Source organism: Rhizoctonia solani, chromosome 16 (assembly GCF_016906535.1).
Source record: "Rhizoctonia solani chromosome 16, complete sequence".
Taxonomy (NCBI): domain Eukaryota; kingdom Fungi; phylum Basidiomycota; class Agaricomycetes; order Cantharellales; family Ceratobasidiaceae; genus Rhizoctonia; species Rhizoctonia solani.
The window spans coordinates 2241065-2264022 of NC_057385.1; the positions used below are offsets into that span (position 1 = coordinate 2241065).

Sequence of the window (22958 nt, forward strand, 5' to 3'; positions counted from 1 at the left end):
AACATTTGTAACACGGTCATTTATATATATTGTGTATTGCAATAATAGTACAGATGGATCATCTATAGTAGATGTGAAGGATAAATATTGATATAGTACAGACATAAGATGAACCCAATATACCAAGGAATGTGGAATGATGTAATAAACACAAATTCTATCGCACCTCCCAAGCCGCTGCATGTGGCCAGCGCTTTTCTTGTTCGCGTCGCAATACTTTATCAGCCTCCTCAGCTTGACTCCCACGTATGTCATCATTCAAGCAAAGCAGAGCAATAGACGGATCGGCTTTCATCGAGTTGAATGCCTTTTTGGCGTCGGAAGCGCTTTTGACCATGGCAAATACGGATGGGGTGTCACCTAGGTAGTGCATACATTGAGTTTATTATGTAGATCCCGCACGGAAATGACGCACCAATGACGAATCGATAACGTTGGAGCATCTTGGATGTCCAGAACCTAATGTCTTTAGTCGAATCGCCAACTACGGCTTTCAAAGAAAAGTCCCCGGTGCGGTAGTCGGAAGCCAACGGAAGATGGGGAATAACACCGTCCTTTAGCTTTTCGGTACCCTCTAGATCTGCTCCGTGAGCTATTGGAGGAAGAAACGCAGAAAGGCCAAGGCGACCGCTGGCAGCCACCAAGGCTTGGATGACTGGGAACGAGTTAGCTTCAGTTGTACTGTATCGGCAGATTACGGTAGCTTACTGCAGTCGCCGCATTGAGGCTCTTTAAAAGCCGCATGTTTAAATACGTCATTTGCACTGAATAGATCGGGAGGGAAGCATTTTGAGAACACAATAGCACATTGCATATATTGGGTTGGGAAACGTGGCCAATGTCTCATCCCATAATCGCCTAAAAAGGTGTATGGATATCCATCCTGGCTCGCTAAAGGTACATGTTAGTATGGACAGATTTGGCAATAATTCTGGTATTTCAGCTTACTGAAAGAGTACTGGGTGCTATGTGTTGTATGGGCGCCAGATAACGCGGCCTTGGCCTCAGCTATTCTCTCGTCAGATAGACTGTCTCTTGAGGGTGTGCTGACAAGAAGTGTCATATCTGGAGTTGAATGATTACCCCCTAATTCACGCCATGCCTGCATCGAAGTCCTCGCATTCCACTCGTCTTCTTTACCACCTAATCGTGCAACTATCCAACTCCAAAGTAGCCCCTCGCGCCAGCGTTCGACGATAAAATGTGCGGACATGAATCCCATATGAGCATCACGAGCAGCGGGTCGGTACGGAACGGATGAGAAGATGTCTCCGCTAGCTCAGCCGACCAGATAAGAGAGATTTCGTTTATGAGAGACCGCTTGAGTGCTTTGGCTTCATGGATCACATAGGGTCGTTTTCGCAGCCCGAAACGATCACCTGAAAATCCCTATCATATCAGTAAATGATAGAAGTAGAAGGTCGCCTGATCACATACTCAGTAAGCGATTAGAGAATTCCAAACTATGCCATTCACCGCTGGAGGGCTGCGCGCCATCCACCAGAGATGAAACCAATAGATCGGATGCATTCGAAGCACGAGACCATATGCTAGGATATCGTGTAAGTTAAACTTGCAAGACGGGGAAACATGTGCTTACATTGCGTATAGAAGTCCCAAGGAGATAAGTCTGCTGCGAAGTAGAAGTCGTCGTTCTAAATTGACATCTTATTAGGTACGAGATAACTCCGGCCGAAGTTAAATATATACCAGATAAATAAAGGCATCAGACACGTTCAGATGTCCAAATTGGGATTCAATGGCCAGGCTGAGGTCGTGTGACAGTTAGCTGCTATATGCGCCTCATACTGCGGAGATCCTCACCTGTTGAAAGTGGTATATCGGTAATTCTCGCCGAAGAACTTCGCATGGGGGACAACACTCAAATCAACATCTCCGTCCTTCCACTTATATGGATTATCCATATTCAGCCACTGTGGTATTTGACCTAGCCGCCAATCTGCATAATCATCTGGATTGCAAGAAGGAATGCAAAGTCGCTTGTTAGAAGATGGAACTGGGAAGTATATGGGCGAAAGTGTTGCAAGACGGATCTCATTGAATGTCGAAGCTCATCGTGATCCCTGAGTGTGAGCAAGGCATGAGCTCGAGACCCGTATGAAGGGAGACTACCAAGGACTAAAATAGACGTACCGAAATAACTTTTTCTCCGTTCCCGCAGCAACTTGACGTTTACTCGCACGTAAAGCCCTAGGTGCCAGCGTACCAGCGCGTTGAAGGCGCTGTTGAACCTGCCTAACTTTCGCCACTTCTCATGTAGGACTCCCGAACCATTGGCAAACGTCCATACCACATCCAGTTTGGGGGCGGGTGCCATGTAGGCTACGCAAAGGTTTCCATCTGCGATCGCCGACTCTATACATATATCAGCGATATCGAGGTCACTATCAAGTTTTGGCCTTGAAACCCCGTCTGGATGGTGCTGAAAGGGTATGTACTTGGATTGCGCTTTTTGGCTATTCGATGGTGGATAAGAATAGCCATTTCTTTGTCCAATGGTAGGCGGAAGAAGGCTTTTGCAAGGAAGGTCATCATCGTTGAGAGCAGAGATCAGCCAGTCAGGAGAAGGTTCATAGTTTAGCGGCCTCTCGGTGTTAGGGGCGGCAACTAGGTCGAATTCGAGTCGTCAGAGGATCTGTATTGTGTAAAATGTTCTTCCAAAAGCGTGTCTAATGCTTGGGGAAGGTCAGAGGATATGAATAGGATGGACACGAACGAAACGTTGAATAACAGAATAAAAGTAAGAAGACGAGAGTTGACTATCGCAATGAAGTCGAATAGTCTCATGGTTAGAAGGGGACAATCCGCCCACCTTGGGAGCCCCTCATCTAAATATAAAAGTGGGCGATAAACCACAGTCTTGCTAAGCACGTCACTTGCCGTATTGTTTCCAAATGCCGATATGAGGCACTTTAGGACTATTCGTAACCAGGTCGTGTGACATTACTGGAATCCTGCTGCGCACCGGAATTTACGACACTGATCCGGGCTGTCTGTGCTCGGAAGCTGACGGGAATTAAGCGTATCATGGAAGTATGGAAGAAGTGACCTCATCATCTGGAATCACTAATAAACTATCCACAACTGATTGGGACCAACGGGGAAGGTCGGTACGTGGCTCTGAGGCTGAAGAGAATATTGCTGTGCTAACTAGCAGTTGACTCCTGACCAGGAAAATAGTGTCTACTACAACATTCTATTCTAAGATATGATAAGGGTGATTCTTTTTTGACAACGGCTGAAGCGCAGCCGGTTGCAGTTTGTCAGGCTGCGGATCGATCCAATGGTGGAATGCAACTGCTCATGTTAGGCCCGATAAACTCCTGAAATGATGGAAATTGAATATACGACTGGACCATATCCGGGTGTCTATGCAGGCAAAGCGTGTATTTCAGTCGATGGGTGAAACGGTTCACGATCAACATCAGCCCATTTAGAATCAGGATACCGATCATAGAAGCCAATCGCCACGTGAGTTTGTCGGGATTGTCAAATGGCATGGGAAAGCCTCCAGTATCATATATCCGGGCATAGTACTACGGCTTTGGCATCATAATCATGACGTGATCTCTTCAATATCTCGGTTGGTTGAGCCCAGATAGCTAGCTCAAAATGGCTAAATCAGGCTATGTTTATTCCTCGGATCCAGAGTGTTTTCAGCTGACATCATAATGCATTGCTAGGCTTCGACTTCAGTCGTGTATGAATGTAATTTTAACTCTTCGCGATCTAGTCAACTTTCGTTATTCAGATAGCTGGTATCTTTTCGAATATTTTTGTAATATACTCTTCCCCGGTGTGCTAATCGGTAGCAGCAGAATATACTATGGGTAGCGTTCCTAAGGCCATCATAGCGCCGATTCTTGTCGGTTAACCCGTGTCTTTAATTGTTAGGTCAATATTTAGAGCTATGGTCGTTTGATGTAGGAAGAGCCTCGGAAAGTAGCACCACCGAATAAAGTAATTTGGCGATCCGGGTTGAAGTTTTCACTGCACTACTAGCTTACTTCCTTCCCGTTCGATATTATAAAACCGATATATGGAATCGATATTTAGATATCATCAAGCCAACAAGCCCAGGTACCAAAGGGAGCGAGTGTTATTGGTGTAAGTATTTGATAAAATTCAGTAGTTGGCTGGTTTGTATATGCACGCGGGCTTCGAGCCTACCAGCAACGTGTTGATAATACAAGAGAGCAGGGTGCTATGCTGATAAGTGAGGCTCACAGGCCATATTACGAGACCTATCATATAGATGGAGTAATATTAGCTAGTTCATCGGGAGAGAAGACTTTTTGTAATATACTTTCGGCATGTTCTGATAGTAGCAACTTAGGGCATAAAATCGATAGTATTGAGCATGAACAAAATAGGCGGGTATCGTAGTTACTTAGTATCTATATCAAAGAATTCGTACATAGCTTGCTGGCACCAGTCCACGTCGGCCATTGATTTCACCCGTCCACCAGTCATCTGATGTCCTCTCTACGATCACGAAACGGTCACCTTGACGGACATTAATGTCCTCTGCAGCCTAATAATCGCATAAAAACCTGTACACTCTGTAATTTTAACAGAATACTTACGCTACTGTTGTAATCGTACAAAGCTTCCGCTGTTTCTCCTTGGACGGACTCTGGTTCGGGAGTGGACTGTCTTTGCAGTGTGTTGTGACTTGGCACTCGCCGTACTGGTGCCCGATTTGAGTTCCCCCATTTATTCCCTGGATCAGCCCCCGTATCTCCTTCGGAAGAGGCCGTAGTTGGTACGCGTCGGACCGGGGGTGGGGCGAAGTTTCTTCCACTGTTGTTATCCATGGCAGGCGGAAGCCTAGACGACGCTGGAGCTGGAGCTGGAGCTGGTTTGCCCCCTTTGAACGAAGATGTAATAGCAGCTGCTACCGAAGATGTATCAAGATCTCCGAAACGCTGCAGCAATAATTTCAGACAAGTGGGACGGAAAAGTTAGGTATATCATGACTGACCTTTGAGCTAACAAGGCCAGACGGCGATGCTCGGCTTGGGGTAGGGGGATCATCAGTTGTACCAACGTTCCTCCTGGGTGGCGCAGGAGGCGACTTTGCTCCTCCATAGGAAGATGCAATACCACTGGCGGCGAATCGACCAGCTGCATTTGCGACAACGGGATTACTGGCCTACGCGATTTTGTCAGTAACAGAAAGTGGGCTTTCTTGTATTGGAGAATACGCACCGCACCGTACTGACTGCCCTTGGGTATGTTCTTCAAGCCTGTCGATATCAAATCGGCTGTCGCCTGAGGATTTGCCGCCATGGTACGATGTACAGCATTGGCTGCTACTGCTGCTGGTTGAGATGCGAGCCCTGGATCTGCGGATTCTCGTGAAAATAAATTTGGACGTGACTCAAAATATCTGTACGACAGATATATAATAATAATCAGTGCCAACAGGGCTTTGCGTATTCAACAATTACAAACGCAATCACTTACTCATCGAGCAGCTCGAAAAAGGCAAGTTTATCTTCATGAGTCATTCGAGAAAACATTCTGAAAGCGCACTAAGAATAATACAGAAAGTAAAAGCCTTTATTTTACTGAGTTGGTTATGTTAGTCAGGAGTATCGCCGTCGATAGCTCACAAGTTGTATCCATTTGATCAATTGCTGCCGTACTTTTGACTGTCGAATTCCACGTGTTGCGGGCGTTAGCTCACGTAATCATATGTTTATTTTTATGTGATATACAGTAGCTCACCAATGGTGGGTCTTACATATACGGCACTTGAATTCTCATATTGGCTTCGGCAAAAACTCAACGAGGGTAAACAAGCTTAGCGCTAAAGATATATAGGAAGTTCATTACGTCCAAGATTTCTTATTTCCCCAGGCAGCTTCGGTAGGTTGGGCTGAGTGATGTACCAACAAATCGGAACTTTCCCAGAAAACTTATCTTATTTTTTCAGGCTTCCGGAGGTCTCCGGGTAGCCGAACCCATACACCGTGCGGGCGCAAGAGACCCAAGGTGCATTTTGAATGTTCCGCAATTATAGTTCGTTAGATCTCTGGAGATATTCCGCGAATAGTCTCACCAAGGTAGACCGTTACAACGAGTCAGAGAGGACTCTCAAGGCTTTCGTAACAGACCATTCGCGATACGAAGAGATACGTTCGGTCTCTGGTGGAGTTTCTGAGCACTTTGAGGTCGTAATCGAATATGTATGAACCAAAATATGCTGTGGTACTGATATGCATGTACATGCTGTATATGCATATACCTCGAGAACCGACTTTTACATTTATAGTTTACATGCACTCGACACGATTTGGCACTGTGTAGTTAATGAAGCCAGACTTTTGGTAAAGAATGGTACTAATGATGATAGTAAAGAACGTAAGACAATAGGTCAGATTTCATCGTATCATCACAAAAGCACATGAGTGGGCGTCCAGTGCGTGCAGCGATGGGTTTCTAGTGATTTACTCTCCGTAAATGCTGTTGTTTAGGCCAACTGACCTAAAAGCACTATACGCATGTAGAACGGATCCTTTGGCTTATTATGGAACACGTTACAACCAGTAGTCTCACCGTATGCATGCATCGGCATGATGTAGTCGTACGCATGTGTGCCTTCCGTTTGTATATTTTTAGAAAAAAGGCGCACGTGAACCAGCGTTCGTTGCGAGCAGGATCTTTAGAAGCGCAGATGACCTCTGTTATCGCCAAGAATTTTCCCGTTTTTCCCGTATTTGGGTATTGGCCGACGTTTTGCGATTCGTGTACTGCTAAAGAACCCAACACGCCAGCACACGTGCAAGGGAATCATACAGGCCGTTTCATCAATTACTGATTAGATATCCATGTCGTTATATAACGCGCTATTCTGAGGGATCACAGGTGATGATGAACATAAAAGGATTGATACTGAGTTTTCTCTTTTTAAAAAAGCTCCCCTCTAGGAGTCTCCTACAAATTGACAACTTTGCGGTCGGTTGAACTGGCTGAATCACCCCAACATTTTCCCGACCTCAGCATGCTGATTACTCTTACCTCTATCTTTATACTCAGCCAGAGTAGATTGCTCTGTTTTGCAGCACCAGTAGCTATGGTTGAGCTAGGTTCGCGTGCTTCGGCAGTCTCCGGTACCTTCAATGTCCTGTCGATGAATGTCGCCGGACTTCCCGAAATTCTCAACGGAAATGGAGAATCTGGCGACAAAACAACTAACACAATGCTCATAGGACAGGTAGGTAGACAGGATTTATCCTGCTGACATTAAGTTACTAGCACTTGGTAGGATTTTGCCAAATATAACTACGGCGTAATTCATGTACAAGAAGTGAGTGCCCTCTCAGAAGTTTATTCAACTTTTCGAAACCATTCGCACTAGGACTTCAACTATCACGCTACATTGTACCAGTATGACACCCACCCTTATCGAACTGCAACCTCAGGAGGTGTGCCCTTTGGATCAGGGCTCAACACGTTATCCCGCTACAATTGGATCGATTTTAGTCGAATCAAATGGGATACATGTAGTAATGCATCTGAAAGTGATTGCCTAACCCCCAAGGTGAGTGTATGCATGCTTAATTGATACAATGATTAGTAACTAATCAATAGAAAGGGATTTACATTCATGCGCCTCAGAATAGATGAAGGTGTTTACATTGACTTTATCAATCTACACGCCGATGCCGGAACCGAAGTTGGGGACGAGGCCGCCCGCACAGCTAACATTAAACAAGTATAGTCAGCAAAACTTACATCAATCCTAGGACTGACTGTTGTTCCTCAGGTGGCTGATTATGTTAGTACCAATTCTGTGGGGAATGCAGTCATCATATTCGGTGACACCAACTCGCGTTATACTCGGTGGGGGATTCACTTTGCAAAATTTTTATCAAGTTCTAAAAGCAACTCTAGGTCTGAAGATAACATTCGCTTGCTTTCCACCCAGAATGGTCTGACGGATGCTTGGGTCCAGGCCATTGGCGGAGTAGCTCCTGCAACTGGTTCAGATGCCCTGGTTTGTCCCAACGGTGTTCCCGCTAATGTCGAGTGTGAAGTCGTAGATAAAGTCCTGTACGTATCGTTATTGATAGCCCGCACATATGTACTAACTGCATACATTCCAGTTTCCGGGGGTCCAATGTTATTAACCTCAAATCCAATGGTTTCTTCTACGATACAGCGAAATTCCTCTCCACAGACCTCGCGACCCTGACGGATCACAATCCTATTCGCGTTGAGTTTGCTTGGTCTCTTGCTTCAACTTTGCGTCAAAGCGATTTGTATGGTGGTCCTCATGGGTATGTACACCAGTACTGGAGCGACACCACCTAACATTGATCTATGTCCCCAGCACTTGGTTCAACGATCTTCCTTCGTTACCTAGCTCTCCCAAAGTTGCGTCAGTTACGCTACGTGGTGCCAGTCGGTTGGATGGCATTGCAATCAGGTTTACTTCGGGAACCTCACTCTCGCATGGAGGTACGGGTGGAACTGCCTACAGCATAAGCCTATCGTCTGGTGAGACCATTACCTCGGTGAAATTATGCTGGGGACAGTACAGTAGCCAAACCCGAAACTTCTATGCATTAATAACGACCAGCGCCGGGCGGACGGTTTCTGCTGGAACCACCACAAGCGATTGTGCCACTATCGCGGCTCCTTCAGGATTTGGTGTAGTTGGTACCTATGGGCAAAGCGGGGATGAAATGGACCAACTTGGATGCATATATGCGAAGCAATAGTGTTCTGTAACATATCAATACCATTGTAGGGTAGTACAAGCTCCAAGAATCTTTCTTTGAGAAGTGCAACAAAGCGTTAGAGGCAGAGGATAGGTATAAAGTCAGAAATAAATGAAGTTCCAAGACATGCTAGAATATATAATTTAATCTTCCATGTTGTTTAGCAGAACATACTCCACATCGTCCTCCTTATCACTCGAAGACTTGAGGCGAACCATGAGTAATGAGCATAAGGCCAAACCGTTTAAGGTCGCAGATAGCCAGAAGATGGCTCTGGGTGCGGAACCCACCGTGGCGACGAACAATGCACCGAATAGACTAGGGCCAAAGATTTGGCTGCAAAGTGTGTACACCACTGACATTGCACCAAGCAACCGGCCAGTATCATCTGGAGCATTGGTATCTATAGATGTGCTTTCAAACCTTGGCTCATCGGATGTCAGGTTAACAGTTGCCGCATCTTGGGTTTTGGACGTTTGCGTGAGCGCAAGAGCCAAGCTCTGTATGGCAGGGGGGTACCCTCCGCCGAAGGACAATATGGTCGTAGTGCCTAGAAAGGCGCTGGAGGTCGTCACAAGAGCACTTGCACTATAGGAAGTAATATCTACCCCTACAGATGCACGCGCCACGAGAAGATCAACAGATTGAGCCTTGTCAGATTCTGATACCGGTTTAGTAGGAGGCCTCCGTTCACGAACCCAGTGGATGGCTTTCAGAATCAATGGGAGTAGCACCGTCAAATGAAGAGCTCGCGTAAACCCCAATAGGCTAAGCCAGTTGCCCATCTGAGTAGAGCTCCAACCAAACGCCTTGATGGCATATTGGTACTTAAAGGAAAATGAGCCCTACACGACACAAATTAGTGGGGTCAAATTCACTTAGTGCATTACCGCTTAACTTACAGAATTAACGGCGTGTAAAGAATACGCTATACCAATAAAGGTGGCGTTCCATTCGTACTTTTTGCGTCCTCCGGACCGCTGGATAATGCGAGGAAAGAACATCGTAAAAGGTGCAACGACTCCAATCAGATTGAGCACCAAGCCTTTCAGTGACACAGCTTTTGAAGACTCTTTAGAGCGTCTTTTAGCCTCCCTAGCGGCCTTCATGTGTTCTGGGTCCATGGATTCTGGTAGGATGAACCCGACGTATAAGCCGTATATCAAGTCGAACGCGAGAGCAATATAGAAGATAAGCATGGCGTTCCCAGTAAAATTGATGAGTAGCGAGCCGAATCCGGGTCCAAGTGACATTCCAGCAAATATGATTCCTGACCTATGCCCAGTAGATTGGTTAAATAGAACGTAGAGATCCACAGGTCGCTCCTAACCATAATGAAAACCAACGGGATCTGAGAAACCAAACAGTTAATCTTCGCACATCGCCAGTACCACAATAAGTTTACCTTTCAGTAGAGGGAACACAGTCGCTGATATAGGCGTTTGATGTCGCGACGGCCGTAGAGAACCCTGCGTTCAGTTCTCAATGTAAGTTCCGGGCAACAAAATCGAAAAGATGATACATACCACCAAACACACCATCTATCATATTGCTGACAACGAGCAACCAATAGCCACCAGGGAGTTTATCTGAATTCAGAACAACTCCCACAAAAATCGCATCTCTGCGAAGAATTAGAAAAGCCACGGAATGTCATTGGGAGCACGAACACCATTAGTCCAGAGAAAGCTCCAATGGTAAGCACCCGAATGCGGCCCACCCTATCAGATAGCTGGATAAATGTAACAGCTTGATTAAGAGTGAACAATTTCGCGAACGGTCAATAGGCGACTCACTTGTGTCCACCACCCAGTCGTAAGCACGCTCAACACACCCGAGACGAGCGAAATGGCAGTATTGAGTTTGGCCACCTCTTTCTGAACATCCTCATCATCTGAACACATGGTGCTTGTTCCAGGAGTTGTAATTTGCGAGCGTTTATGTATGGGCAAATCTCTCTCGACGAAATATAGTCGTTCTGGGAAACCTCTAGGAGGATGCGAGTTTGACTGTGGAAGGGACCCATTCTTTTGCGCATCTATTGGGTTAGAAACAAGGTCCCAGCCTGGATGCAGGTTATTGCAAGCTAGCTTTACAAGTAGTTCAGTCCGGGGGGCAATAGTACCAGCGTATATCAGGGCAGTGACGGAGACAATTGGTATCAGCCTAGTTGACAATTTGACACGTTGGTCGATCAGTTTCTGTTTCAGTGGCGTTAACACTGCGATCACTCACCACCAAGGAGATGCTTTAGACCGTTTATGGCTGAGAATTGGCTTGGGTGGGTCTTCCAAAGCTGGTGGGCTTGAGGTCCTTGGTAGCGGACGGATAGTCCTGTCAGACTGTGCGCTGGCGTTGCTGTCGATTGAAAACGCCCGGTTAGGTACATTGTTCAAGAGTGGAATACCATGTTCTTCCGACGAGAAAAATACTTTAGCTTCTGACGTGTCCGGCATGATAGGCCGTCTCGGTCAAGTATAGGCCTTGATTGGGTTGTGGTGAAGCTCAGGAAACCAACGGTCAGGGTATATGTACGCCTAAATTCGAAGACACATGCAACTCAATGTATCGCCACCGTTACCGCCCGCGCGTCGCGCCCATATTAGGAACGATGAAAAACATCCATGTAGTACTCAAGATAGCACCATAGATACATTGGATCATATCATTAAAAATATCTAAGTATGAAACAAACGCTAAGGTCACAAGGTGCTCAAGCTAGCGACGGTAAGAGGATGCGTCCAGAATCTTCGGCTATGATCTGGCATTCAAGCGTATAGCACTTAAAGCTATAGCTATCAGGAAAAACACAGAAGCCAAAGCAGAAAGCCAAGAAATTGCTCTTGACTGAACACCAATAGCTAGTCTGAATATTGTACTGACAAGAATTGGCCCGATCACTCGGCCGCCCAGAGCTTGTAAGATGAGGCGGCCAAATAGCCACCCAATTTCTTGCTTTGTATTGGTGGGAAAGGTCCTCTTGTGAGCGCCAGTCCCGCTCCTGGTAATATGTGGGGGTTATTTGGCAAGAGCTGGTGTGGGGTTTTAGTTGGAGGGGGAAAGTACCAAGTGCCAGTGCGAACACAGTTGTCGCGCCGAGGAAGAGTATTCGCGATTGGCTGGTAACAACACCGATCAACATATGGTCGATCAAATCAATTAAAAGCGAGACCTAGCTAAGCGATGGGAAGATCGATCCTCCCAGCTTACCAGCATAACCGGGGAGCTATCCCTCTTGCGTACATAGAATTTTGAAGGCAGTAGGAAAACGACTGGTGGATAGTGCGCATCCTTAAATCTGACGAGTCCGGACTTGTATATGATCAAGCTGAACCGAGCTCAAGCTCCAGTAGGAATTATTCATAATGTGTGGCAGTATATTAGTGCTTGATGGACATATATATATGTATACTCTGCTTACAGTTTATTCGTGTGTTACTGAATTTTACTATTCTTAAATGCTCATACACGTATCTTTCTCGCAATTGAAGTTTGGCGCGCAAATGTAACCTGAGTCAATATATTCGTATAGCTCCGGAACCACATACCTTGGAAGGCTCTGGTTACTTACTATACGTGCTTTATGTTCAATAAGATCCTTGATTATGGAGATAGTTCATAAGTGTGGTAGGAAAAAATACCAAAATTGTCTATTTCACATGTGCATATAATGTGTTCGCAACAGGCCAAATAACCCTTTTGGGTCTGTGAATTGGGCAATTTATAAGGTTTATAAGATTTTATACAGTCAGGGGGGTCAGCGCCGGCGCTGCCGAAAGGTGGACCAAAAGGCGACTGGGACGGAGAACCCCAATAGTCGATCGGGCACCACCACCAGCAAAGTAGACCTTGTTCCTGTATACTTCTTCTTTCGATTCAGTTTCTTTTTTCCTACTCTCTCTCTTTCACCATTTCCTTGTACATATATAGGATGTACAGGCCGATAAATCTGGATACCAATTAATCGCTACAAGCTCATGTCATACTCGATACCATGGATTGTCCCCACATCTGTACACAAATTCAAACGCAGAGCTCGGGGGTACTATTTGGTATCCCCGCGCTCTTGGCAGTCCGAGAGATCGATTTGTCATATTGGCTGATGATGTCCATTGGCTCAGTCAGCCCGAGGGCCACCCACAGGCCAGCTGACTGAGCCTACTATCCGGCCGGCGACTACGGTAAAACACGTACGTGTCTCCTCAGGGCTGAATGACACACAAATGATTTTACACGTAAAGGGGATAACGTATCAATAGCCATGCATACAACTAGAAAATTATATCAAACAACTGTACAGTTGATGCTTCTACATGGACAAGAAACATACCACTGTAGCCTGTACATACATGAATATAGGTCCTTGAATAAAAAGAGTCAAAATGCGCTTCTCGTGTATTGCGCTATGTATAATTAGATTAGAGGGCTCTCTTCGTCCACTTCTCCCGCTCTAACGACCTCCTCCTTCTTCAACCTAACCATCCCTAGGGAGAATAAACTGACAAAAATACAACATGCGCTAGCCCAAAAGATCGCGCGCGGGCGAGCTAATAGTGCTGACAAACACAAGCCCGAATAGAAGGGCCCACAATTTGGCTAGAAACGATTGAAGCACGGACAGCGCACCAAAGAGTGTGCCAGACTCGGATGGGGAAGGTCCTGTAGGCTTCGAGGCTAATTCTGAATCGGAGGCCGGAGAATCAGATTCGATGGGCTTCTCTGCAGTTTGGTCCTGGGACAGAGCGAGCGCGATACTCTGCACAGATGGGGCGAAACCACCACCGAATGACATCCAGCAAGTGGTGATTGCAAACAGGGTGGTGTCTGTGATCATACCCATGACAATATACCCAACGAGTTCTATCCCAAGAGACAATCTTGCGACGAACAAGTCGATGTATGTGTGCCTCCTTCCGCGATAAACCATTTGTAAGCCCCTAAGGATCAGGGGTAGAATAAGCAATAGGTGCGCGGCGCGCGATACGCCCACAATTGACATCCAGTAACCTAACTCCGTGGTGCCCCAACCAAATTGGGTAATTGCATACTGGAACTTGAATGTGTAGGAGCCCATGTTGAGCATTGCGCTCGCAAAGGCGATACCGATCCAAGTCAAACTCCAGTCCCGGCCTTTACCACGCGCCCGTTTTTGAGGGATGAAAACAACAAGAGGGCGGGCGAACGTAGAGACCGCGTGCTTGACATGACTGAACCAGGTAGCGTTGGGGTCTTGGTTGGCCTTGTAACGTTCCATGGCTGCGGCGCGATCTTTAAGATCAAGTGATTCGGGGATGACGATTAAGGCTAAGATGGCATATGTTACGTGAAGGGCAGTAGCAACGTAGAAAACGGTGAGGAGGTCGTTGGTGTGTTGCGTTATGAGAGCACCGAGAGTTGGTCCGACAGCCATACCAGCAAATAACGCCCCGGTAAAAAAAGAGAATAAACGAGAGCGCGCGGCAGGTTGGACGATGTCGGAGACATAGGCATGAGATATGGCCATGGAAGTTGTCCATCCTGTTGCGTTTCAGGTCAGCTGGAGCGATAGTACATGGGTATATGCGCACCTCCGAGGGCCCCATCGATGATATTACCCACTATAAGGAAGCGATATCCTCCAGGCAAGATATCGGCATAGAAGGCCACAAGAATCAGGACAGCGTCACTGACGAAGCGGTATGAGTAATGTGAGTGCCAAGTCGTGTTGTATGACGCACGTAAATAGGACGCCGATCGCGGCAATTGCTAAGACGCGTGTACGACCAATACGGTCCGAGAGCTATACGCATTATTGATGAAGATCGAAATTCAGCTCGGGGATCGGTAAAGTACTGACCTGAGCCCACGAGCCAGTTGTGAGGCAGCTGAGTATGCCCATGCTCGTAGTAAGTGCCGTTGAGAGCTTGGCGGTCGCGGCCATAACATTTGGGTCGCTCGTGCACATCTTGTTAGGTCCCGGGATCAGGATTGCGGGCCGGTTTGGAGGTGCCGGCGGCGGAACATAGATCGGTGTCTGCGGGTCGCTCGGGATGTCATTGCTAAATGAAACTGTTGCTGGGGGAGGGAGCAGGATATATTCCGGGCGTAGTTCGTTGCAAGCGAGTTTGATATAGAGCTCCTGGCGCGGCGCAATAGTTGCGGCCATAAGTACTGCGCCCGTAATGGTCAACGGCAGCAGCCTGGTATTCGGTGAGCACAAGACACATAGGCAGCACTAAACTGACCATATAGGACTGGGCCTTTTGTACCAGGGCCGACGAGGGGTCATAGAAGGAGCTGGGGACGGTGAGCGAGATCGCAGAGGGGGATGTTCAGCGATATGAAAGACATCGGTATTAGCGCGGGTATCGAATGTAGGCAAGTCGCCAACAAATGGGACCTCTTCCACACCATCCAAGCCTGGAGTGTTGTTGCGCATGTGTCGCATGGTAGTCAATGGGGAGAAATTAGGAAACTCGTCTGTTTATGCATCGACCGGGATGAGACCACATGCATCATCAGGGCCCAGGTTGAAATTAGGTTTACAGGTGAGTTTGTCAGCGGCGCTAATGACGCTTATGTGAGCGCGGAAATGGGCGCTGGACCGCGGAAGGGGCGGGGCCACAGCACAACGACGAGGAGTCGACGAGCGTTAATTACGACTAGTGGATGGCCCGGGCACGTGCAAAGAGCCAAGTGAGCCCGCCTCAGACCCCGCCGGCGGAACGAGTATTTCGCCCGACCAACATATCGAACATGCCTCCCGTCGACCGTCCCCGTCGCATCGACTCGGAATCCTGCAATAGCGCACGCAAACGCAAACGCCGCACTCTCGACGAGAACACAGCCCCACTACTCGCACAAGTCTCAAGCGCCGTAAATCTCTTGTCGACGGTCCCGGCGACGAGACCGACAATATGGACCTCGACTCGGGAGCATCGGTCCACGATGGCGACGAGTACTCTCAGTCAGGTGAGCACGATTTCCTGCGTTTACGGACATGTTGGATGGTCGGGATTTTTTTTCGGGAATTATCAGAATTCCATTAAATGTGTTTATTTTATTTTATTTATTTGCTAATGACTTATTCCCAGACGAACATCTGATCCACCGAGCGGCTGCATGGCAGTTGCGGCGGTTGCGCAAAGATGCTTTGGTGCGGCTTTATACGCTGGCATCGGGGCCCTCGTGTACTCCGGACCCGTCGACAGAGCTGACAAAGCCGGAGCTCATTGACGCGCTGCTGGGTGCGCGTGCTGCCTCGTCGTCATTGCCCACACCATCCCGCTCTCCTCCGCAAACACGTGCATCCCGCGAAATAAAAGATCTCCCCGCTCGCCCTCGTCGCCAAACCGTATCGCATCCTGCTCCTGTCCCTGCATCACTCTCATGCGACGGCGGAGACGAAGCAGACGGCGACGAAGCGCCTTCCTCAAAACGCATGAAACTTGGCAAGCGCCGACCATCGCCAACATTGCCCATGAAGCCACAAGCGCCCAGCGCGTCACTCGCACTCGCTCTGCTCAGATCGACACTACCCACCCCGCGTTTGCGAGTAGCAGTGATTTGACAGAACCCGATAGCCCCGAGCCTGTCCCCCGTCCACTCCACAGCCCCCGCAGACTCCGCTCCCAGACTTCTCGTAGCGAAATCGTCCCTAATTCTCCGGCCCCGGCTGGACGCCGGCGCCGACCTCGTGCAAAGCATCAGCATCACCAGCAGCTACGTACACCCCCTAGCGATGACGGTGACGATGAAGCAGGAATCACAAGCGCGGATAGCGAAGCCGAAGCACTGAGCCCTGACGTCGCCGACATATCACACATGGCTCAGATCGCCGATGACACCGTGGTGCTCGAACCCGAAGACGAGACTGTACGTGTCTTACGAAATGGCAAAGTTGTCAGGCAGGAATCGGAGATGGATGTTATCAGACAACCAGATGAGGCCGAGTCGAGTGATTTGACCGAGCTCGACTCGGAAGAAGAGGACGATGACGATGACGAGAATGATGTTACCATGCGGCCAACTCGCCGAGATGAAGAGAGCGATGACGATGAAGAAGTGGGTAGTGATATCCAGGTCTTGGATGCAGAGGGTGATGAGGATGGAGCCGATGATGACGATGAGGAAGAGGCGGACGAGGAAATGGCCACCCAGTCCACCCAACTCGAAGACGATGGTATGTTTCACTGTATCCGTTTTAGACCAAGGCTAACTCCAGCCAGACTTGGATATAGACCTCTCCCAAGCAACCGATAAATCCCTCCTCCGCCTTAAGCGTGACGCTCTTCTCCGCCTCTGCTTATCGCGCTCTATCTCTGCGAATGGCACCAAACCTCAACTCGTCCAGGCTCTGCTCGGATGGCGCGACAAGTCCGAATTCACAGATGCGCCCAGTTCGACTATGTCTGAACTCACCGAGTTGGACGAACCCATCTCGCCCGTGAGCACATTGCCCATGTCTGACGCCAGTTCGGAACTATCAGAAGAAACCGTCATTGTTTCTGTCGCTGGATCGTCGCGCAAGGGAAGCAAGGGCAAATCGCGCGTACCGTCAACCAAGAAGCCCAACAAGCGGAGGTCGACTCCGGTTCTGGAGCGCTCTTCGAGGGTGTATGTCGCAGATCAGCCTGATACGCCTCGTGCCCCTCGTCAGGGAAGCAACAACGGAATCAATGTCGGCAACCCGCCCGGAATGCCGCTGGGCGTCGGAAGCGGGATGACCAAGGATGAATTAGAGATCGATCTTGAAGAGCTGGGCTTGGAAGACAAGGAAATCCCATCCGACAAGTTGGTCAAGCTGGAAAAGATTGGAAGTGGAGGGTTTAAAGAGTGCGTATGCTAGATTGCCCATAGTTTAAGTAGGTGGCTGATCAGCCTGCAGCGTTTATATCGGCCGGCTGCGTGGCCGCGTCAAGGTTGCTATCGCCGAGTTCAGAGGCCAATTAAGTGCTAGTGAGTATCATTCCAGCGCACAGGTATAGCGATACTGATTCGAGTTGCTGGGCAGTGGATATCAAGGTTTGTTCGTATGGTACCCTTTTCCGGATATGGGGTTAATGGATTGTCCAGGAGCTCAAATTGCTAAAAGACTTCGATCATCCCAACGTCGTTCGATTCGTGAGTCTATTCAGTTCATCTACTTGTTGGCCGTGCGGGTACTCACAGTAAGGGTGCTGTAGCTCGGTGTTAGTATACCCGAGAACCCAAGGGACACGCCTGTTATGATGGTCAGCGAACTCTGTGCCAACGGAGATCTGTTTGATTATATCCGCAACGTGCCTGTTCCATCATTGCGCAAAGTAGTAAGTTGGCAAACGCCCGCATATCATCGGTTGACTTATTCCTTGTTAGCTCTCCTTGATGCTTGATATCGCCCGTGGTATCAAGTACTTGCACGAACACAAGCCACCAGTGATTCACAGAGATTGCAAATCTTCCAATATTTTAATTACCAACAAGGTCACCGCCAAGATTGCCGATTTTGGTCTTGCCAAGGTTAAACAATCCACACGATCCATGGTCAGGTCACTTGTCGGAACTGTGAACTGGCAGGCTCCCGAGTTGTGGCATGCCCATCCAAAGTATGACTACAAGGTCGACGTGTACTCGTGTGGCTGCGTGTTTTGGGAGATGATGCAATGGCATCTGCCAAACAAGAAATACCCTTGGGAGGTATGTTGCTCCTTTATCTCGACATAGGGCGGGGTGGTTTACTTTGATGCTTCATAGGGAATGAACGAACATGCAATTTACGAAGCTGTAGGTGCGAAAAAGCAACGACCTCCAATCAATGGTCTGCGCAAGCAATATTGTCCAGAAATCGTTGACCTCGTGGAAAAAATGTGGGCACAAGAGGCGAAGGACCGCCCGACTATCAAGCGCGTGGTCGAAGAGCTCGAGCGTCTGATACAGATGTATTAATCGACACCCCGTTATTTGACCAGGCTGTTGTTTTTATCACTGCTTTATGCCGACTCACCGCTTTCACGATCCATATTTTCTCGACTTCTTTGCTCGTCTGATGTTTGACTCTTTTCCTTGTGCTCTAGTTTGTTCTATTACTCTTTTTTGGTCTGCTGGTGTTGATGATAAAGGAGGAAGATGGCTGCATCTCTGTATAGAACAGAGTTCTGCGGAATGTCTTTGGCTAGCTTATATTCATCCGGGTGTGCACCAGTACAGGACTCGGCGGATCACCTAATTTCTCGTTATTTCCTGTGCCTCGTTTTCTCTTCTACTTTGACGTTTTTGTTCACTCATCTCAACCATGTGTATCGTAGTTCATAAACAGCAATCTTAACTGCATTTTTGGCCGCTGGGCCCCGTAATGTGTCAAGTGGGAATTAAATCCAATTAAGATACTGTACAGACAAAAATTGGTATACGTCTACAAAGACTCGAGCCATTCACGGAGCGAGTCCAACCCATCCTCTGTCGCACTTTCTTTTTCATTATCGGATTTTTCAAGGTCCTCGCGAGCAACTTTGACCCAGCCTTCGCCAAAAGTAATATCGCCAGCCTCCCACTGCGCGAACCGGAAGATTCCGCCAGTGCACTCGAGTCCGCTCTCTCCCTCACCACCCTCGGTTTCGCCCAATCCTTCAACGCCAACTCCTCCAGCCTGTGCCGAGCGTCTCTTTTCGAGTTCGCGTCGAGAACAGCGGTAACACGTTGGATCGCTTGTTGCTTCTGCACCAGGTCGGATTTGTGTGCATGAATGAGCAATGGGGGGACTTGTTGACTTGCAGGTAGTGACGAGAGGGCGCGTAGCACGGAGTGCAAGTGTCTGTGTTGACACAAATGAATCAGTAACGTCACGCCAGCCAACGAGAGATGACTTGAACTGACTCTGCAACGGCTGTTCCGTTTCTTGCAACACTCGCTGAATCGACAACGAAAACTACAGCGGCCGTGTCCTCCAAGTGGTCTGTAAATTGGTCCCTCAACCTGGGATGGCCCGGAATATCAACCAAGCGCAGAGTTCGGCCATGAGACGTGGTGTATAGTGCCGAGTTGGATTGGATTGACGAATGTGTAGGGAGTGCTTGTCCGAACGCGAGCGCGCTGTAGAGAGCCGTTTTGCCAGCATCTGTAGGTCCAAGTATGAGCACCGAGGTACGTTTTGAAGACGGTCTGCGCTGAGTGAACGAGAGTACTACACAGGTATCAACGTCAATGCTAAAGTGTTCAACAAGTGGAGCTGAACTCACTAAATGCGATCAAGACTGCGAGGACCAAGGAAACTGCAACCAGAGTAGTCCGCGAACCGATAGCGAACGGTTCAGAGATGGGCATTGCATCTGCCGTTGGAGGCACCTGTTCGGGAAGTTTGCTCGAGTCCATAGTGGTGGTGACTAGTGTCCTAGGAAGTGATCGAAAAGTAGACGTGGAGACAACACACGGTTAAGCGCTGGTATGGCTTTAGGCGCAAGTCAATCTCAGTTTCTGGATTCGACTGGAACGTCATCATCTATTTCAAGAAGCCTCTATAGTGTATGAGAATATGTTTTCCCGTTAAAATGGATAACCGAGGTTGAGGTATTCCTTGAGAATAGTACAGCCTATAGCTAATCGTGAATAATAAACACTTCATTGCGACACATAGCATACAACCGTCTTTCAGCTCAATTGTCATACTCGCATCAATAAAGAAATGGGACATTGCAGACGCATGCGCTTCATCCAAAACCTGACTAACTAAGTAATAGAGCTGGTGGTCAAACACTTATTTTGCACGGGTTGGGAGCAGGTTAACATCTGGTGAAGGTGAAACTTCTCATATATGCTCGGTCCAACTGACAGGGCCAAGGCCATGAATATAACACAGCAAAAACGTACACACAAATAGTGTACAAGAATAACCTGGAATTCAAGCTGTGATCACGCCTGTCATACAAGGGTATCAACAGTGACAGGTCGTGAATAAAGCAGAATCTGGTAAAGAGGAAAGGAGGAAGCCATAGTTGTTCACAACAATGAAAGTTCGAGTTAGGAAAGATAGGACAGATCCAAAAAGAGAGAAGAGCCGTATAGAATCATGATCATAAAACCAAGCATCTGAAAGACCCAAGTTTTTCACCGACAACAGATGACTTCCAAGAAGCTCTTCTTTCTAGGGGTTTCTTGGTGTTGGTCGAACCCGTTATGTATGTTGTCCAATGCAGCTGGTGTCATAACTCCAGCTTGACCGTTAGCATCAGCAGTGCTAGGATTAATGACAGAGTCGGTCCCCCGGAAATCCCCCGATGCCGTGTGGATGGCGTTGGCAGTGCTAGCATATGGATGCTGTGGGGTGTTCAATGCGGATGCGCGTCTTGAAGGAGTCGGAGCAGCCACGCCGATCTGAGCAGCTGCGGAAGCTGGGCCACCACCAGGGGTCCCCGGAGTGAGACGGTTGGCTTGTTTAGAGCCATGCCGCACCATGGCGGGGGAGGGAGCGACGGGCGAGCCGAGCTGTTGCTGAGAAGCTCTTCGCTGAGTGTCACGTCGAGGGGCAGAAGGCTGCTGGTAGTTCCCGCCTTGCTGTACAAACAATGTCAAAATCGATAGGGATGGCAAGGCGCCTATAACGTACAGTCGCCTCCAGGCCCTTCCCGCCGTTGAGTAACATCCAATCGTAAACCCCATCTTCGGTTTCGCCTGCGTTCTTGAGTACCTTGGTAAAGAGCTCGCGCAAGAAGTCATAGTCAGGATTTTCCTCAAATCCTAATCGTCTAACATAGTTCTGGAAGTACGGTTAGATAAAGGCACGCATAAATACCCTCAGACTCACTAGATAAATACTGAATTCCTCTATAACGAAGAGTGAGCATGCAGTCATACAACAGTTATTTCGAAACGCACCTGGAAACCCTTCACACAACTCCTTGATGGGTGTGGTTTGCTTCTTCTCTCCAATCTTTTCGTACTTTTGCTTGTTGGTGGCAGCTTTTAACCCTTGCCACGGCAAACCACCACGCAAAAAATACATGAACACATGGCCTAATGATTCAAGATCGTCCCGTCGAGATTGCTCTAATCAGATAGTAAATGAGATTCCCTTCCACGACTAAAAAAACAAGGCAAGGTATTGGCATACCTCGTCCCAAATGCGTATTGATACTCATGTAGCGTGCCGTGCCACTCAAACTCTTTCGCTCACGATAAGGAATGTGTTGTTTGGTCTTCGGGTCCCTGTATTGTTTGGCCATGCCGAAATCGACCACATGTACCATCGAGGCAGTCTTTGTACCGGGTCGTCCGATGAGGAAGTTATCAGGCTTGATATCACGATAAATAAGGTTCTTTTCATGAATGGTTTGCACTCTATGGAGCTTGAAATAACAATGTTAAAACGGATCCGCAATCGCTGAAATTCCGATAACTCACCATTTGCTTGGCCGTCATGCATACGGTCTTGACGCTGAATTTCCTACCACACATATCGAATAAGTCCTCTAAACTAGGTCCAAGAAGGTCTATAACGAGGATATTATGGAGCCCCTCCTGGCCAAAGTGGTATATTTGGGGAATACCAGCTAAAGACAGAATACAAATGAGCTGGCGATAACAATGGAAGCACGATGAGTATGCACGCACGGCAACCGGCCAGAATCCGATACGAACGATACTCATCACGCAGTTGAGGAGCATCTGATTTGCGCGGTTCCTGTCGGTGGGAATAGCAAGCTCGTGAGCGCTCTGGGTTAGTGTCTAGCAGAGACTGGTACACTTACGAATTTGATAGCCACCGCCTGAGAATTAAGTAGGTCTGTGCCTGCGAGCAAATTTTGCAAGTTGATTGAGCATATAGCACAATATGCGAAGACAAGCGCTCACTACTCACCCTCGAAGATGACGCCAAAGCTGCCCTCGCCGATCTTCTTGCCAACACGATAGTGGACGCCAACGATGTTGGTCCCCTGGAGCGAGTTAGATGTCGACATTGGTCTGCTACTCGCAATTACGTGCGTCGTATTCATATACCGTCAAATCCAGGCCCCGGCCGATGCGGGAGAAACAAAATCGCTCGCAGAGTCTCAGCCGTCCCAACTCAGAACTCAGAAGCATGGTCACGTGAAGTTATCCCAATTGGGTAAGCGGCTGCTTCTATTTTCGCAATTACCCCGCGGCAAACCGCGATTTTGAGCCTACAGGCATTCCGGGTATAAACCGTCGTCCATCTCTCACACCAAAAGTCCTTGGAGTACCGCCTCCTTCTTTGCCCACAAGCTCCAGTTC

The 22958-nt window shown here is 48.1% G+C and overlaps 7 protein-coding genes across 7 annotated transcripts; 2 read left to right on the forward strand and 5 right to left on the reverse strand.

The window, feature by feature from the left end:
* Positions 1 to 157: 157 nt before the first annotated feature.
* RhiXN_01968 (3-O-alpha-D-mannopyranosyl-alpha-D-mannopyranose xylosylphosphotransferase) lies at positions 158 to 5546 on the reverse strand (the record flags this gene model as incomplete). The annotated part of the gene is made up of 16 exons (XM_043321787.1): positions 158 to 360; positions 416 to 655; positions 709 to 891; positions 949 to 1155; positions 1212 to 1379; positions 1438 to 1486; positions 1540 to 1550; positions 1601 to 1655; positions 1711 to 1768; positions 1825 to 2071; positions 2155 to 2628; positions 4480 to 4555; positions 4608 to 4949; positions 5006 to 5176; positions 5233 to 5413; positions 5491 to 5546. The coding sequence occupies 16 exons, from the start codon at positions 5544 to 5546 to the stop codon at positions 158 to 160; spliced, it is 2721 nt and encodes a 906-aa protein (XP_043187610.1).
* Positions 5547 to 7102: 1556 nt separating this feature from the next.
* On the forward strand, positions 7103 to 8753 carry RhiXN_01969 (uncharacterized protein; the record flags this gene model as incomplete). Its single annotated transcript, XM_043321788.1, has 8 exons — positions 7103 to 7243; positions 7295 to 7336; positions 7388 to 7570; positions 7625 to 7744; positions 7796 to 7872; positions 7924 to 8082; positions 8136 to 8309; positions 8363 to 8753. The coding sequence occupies 8 exons, from the start codon at positions 7103 to 7105 to the stop codon at positions 8751 to 8753; spliced, it is 1287 nt and encodes a 428-aa protein (XP_043187611.1).
* A 143-nt stretch (positions 8754 to 8896) lies between these two features.
* Positions 8897 to 11209, reverse strand: RhiXN_01970 (major facilitator superfamily transporter; the record flags this gene model as incomplete). Its single annotated transcript, XM_043321789.1, has 8 exons — positions 8897 to 9598; positions 9656 to 10028; positions 10084 to 10104; positions 10159 to 10222; positions 10280 to 10377; positions 10424 to 10485; positions 10550 to 10919; positions 10989 to 11209. 8 exons carry the CDS (start codon positions 11207 to 11209, stop codon positions 8897 to 8899), a joined length of 1911 nt encoding a protein of 636 aa, XP_043187612.1.
* A 2063-nt stretch (positions 11210 to 13272) lies between these two features.
* Positions 13273 to 15180, reverse strand: RhiXN_01971 (major facilitator superfamily transporter; the record flags this gene model as incomplete). The annotated part of the gene is made up of 5 exons (XM_043321790.1): positions 13273 to 14270; positions 14321 to 14418; positions 14471 to 14532; positions 14590 to 14932; positions 14978 to 15180. The coding sequence occupies 5 exons, from the start codon at positions 15178 to 15180 to the stop codon at positions 13273 to 13275; spliced, it is 1704 nt and encodes a 567-aa protein (XP_043187613.1).
* A 469-nt stretch (positions 15181 to 15649) lies between these two features.
* RhiXN_01972 (Serine/threonine-protein kinase) lies at positions 15650 to 18659 on the forward strand (the record flags this gene model as incomplete). The annotated part of the gene is made up of 10 exons (XM_043321791.1): positions 15650 to 15704; positions 15827 to 16293; positions 16368 to 16914; positions 16961 to 17567; positions 17620 to 17690; positions 17746 to 17756; positions 17808 to 17855; positions 17918 to 18040; positions 18090 to 18410; positions 18468 to 18659. 10 exons carry the CDS (start codon positions 15650 to 15652, stop codon positions 18657 to 18659), a joined length of 2442 nt encoding a protein of 813 aa, XP_043187614.1.
* A 466-nt stretch (positions 18660 to 19125) lies between these two features.
* Positions 19126 to 20081, reverse strand: RhiXN_01973 (signal recognition particle receptor subunit beta; the record flags this gene model as incomplete). Its single annotated transcript, XM_043321792.1, has 3 exons — positions 19126 to 19524; positions 19583 to 19893; positions 19949 to 20081. The coding sequence occupies 3 exons, from the start codon at positions 20079 to 20081 to the stop codon at positions 19126 to 19128; spliced, it is 843 nt and encodes a 280-aa protein (XP_043187615.1).
* A 732-nt stretch (positions 20082 to 20813) lies between these two features.
* Positions 20814 to 22663, reverse strand: RhiXN_01974 (CK1/CK1/CK1-G protein kinase; the record flags this gene model as incomplete). The annotated part of the gene is made up of 9 exons (XM_043321793.1): positions 20814 to 21260; positions 21313 to 21462; positions 21511 to 21530; positions 21582 to 21752; positions 21817 to 22051; positions 22107 to 22255; positions 22317 to 22386; positions 22454 to 22494; positions 22564 to 22663. 9 exons carry the CDS (start codon positions 22661 to 22663, stop codon positions 20814 to 20816), a joined length of 1383 nt encoding a protein of 460 aa, XP_043187616.1.
* Between the last annotated feature and the right edge of the window lie 295 nt (positions 22664 to 22958).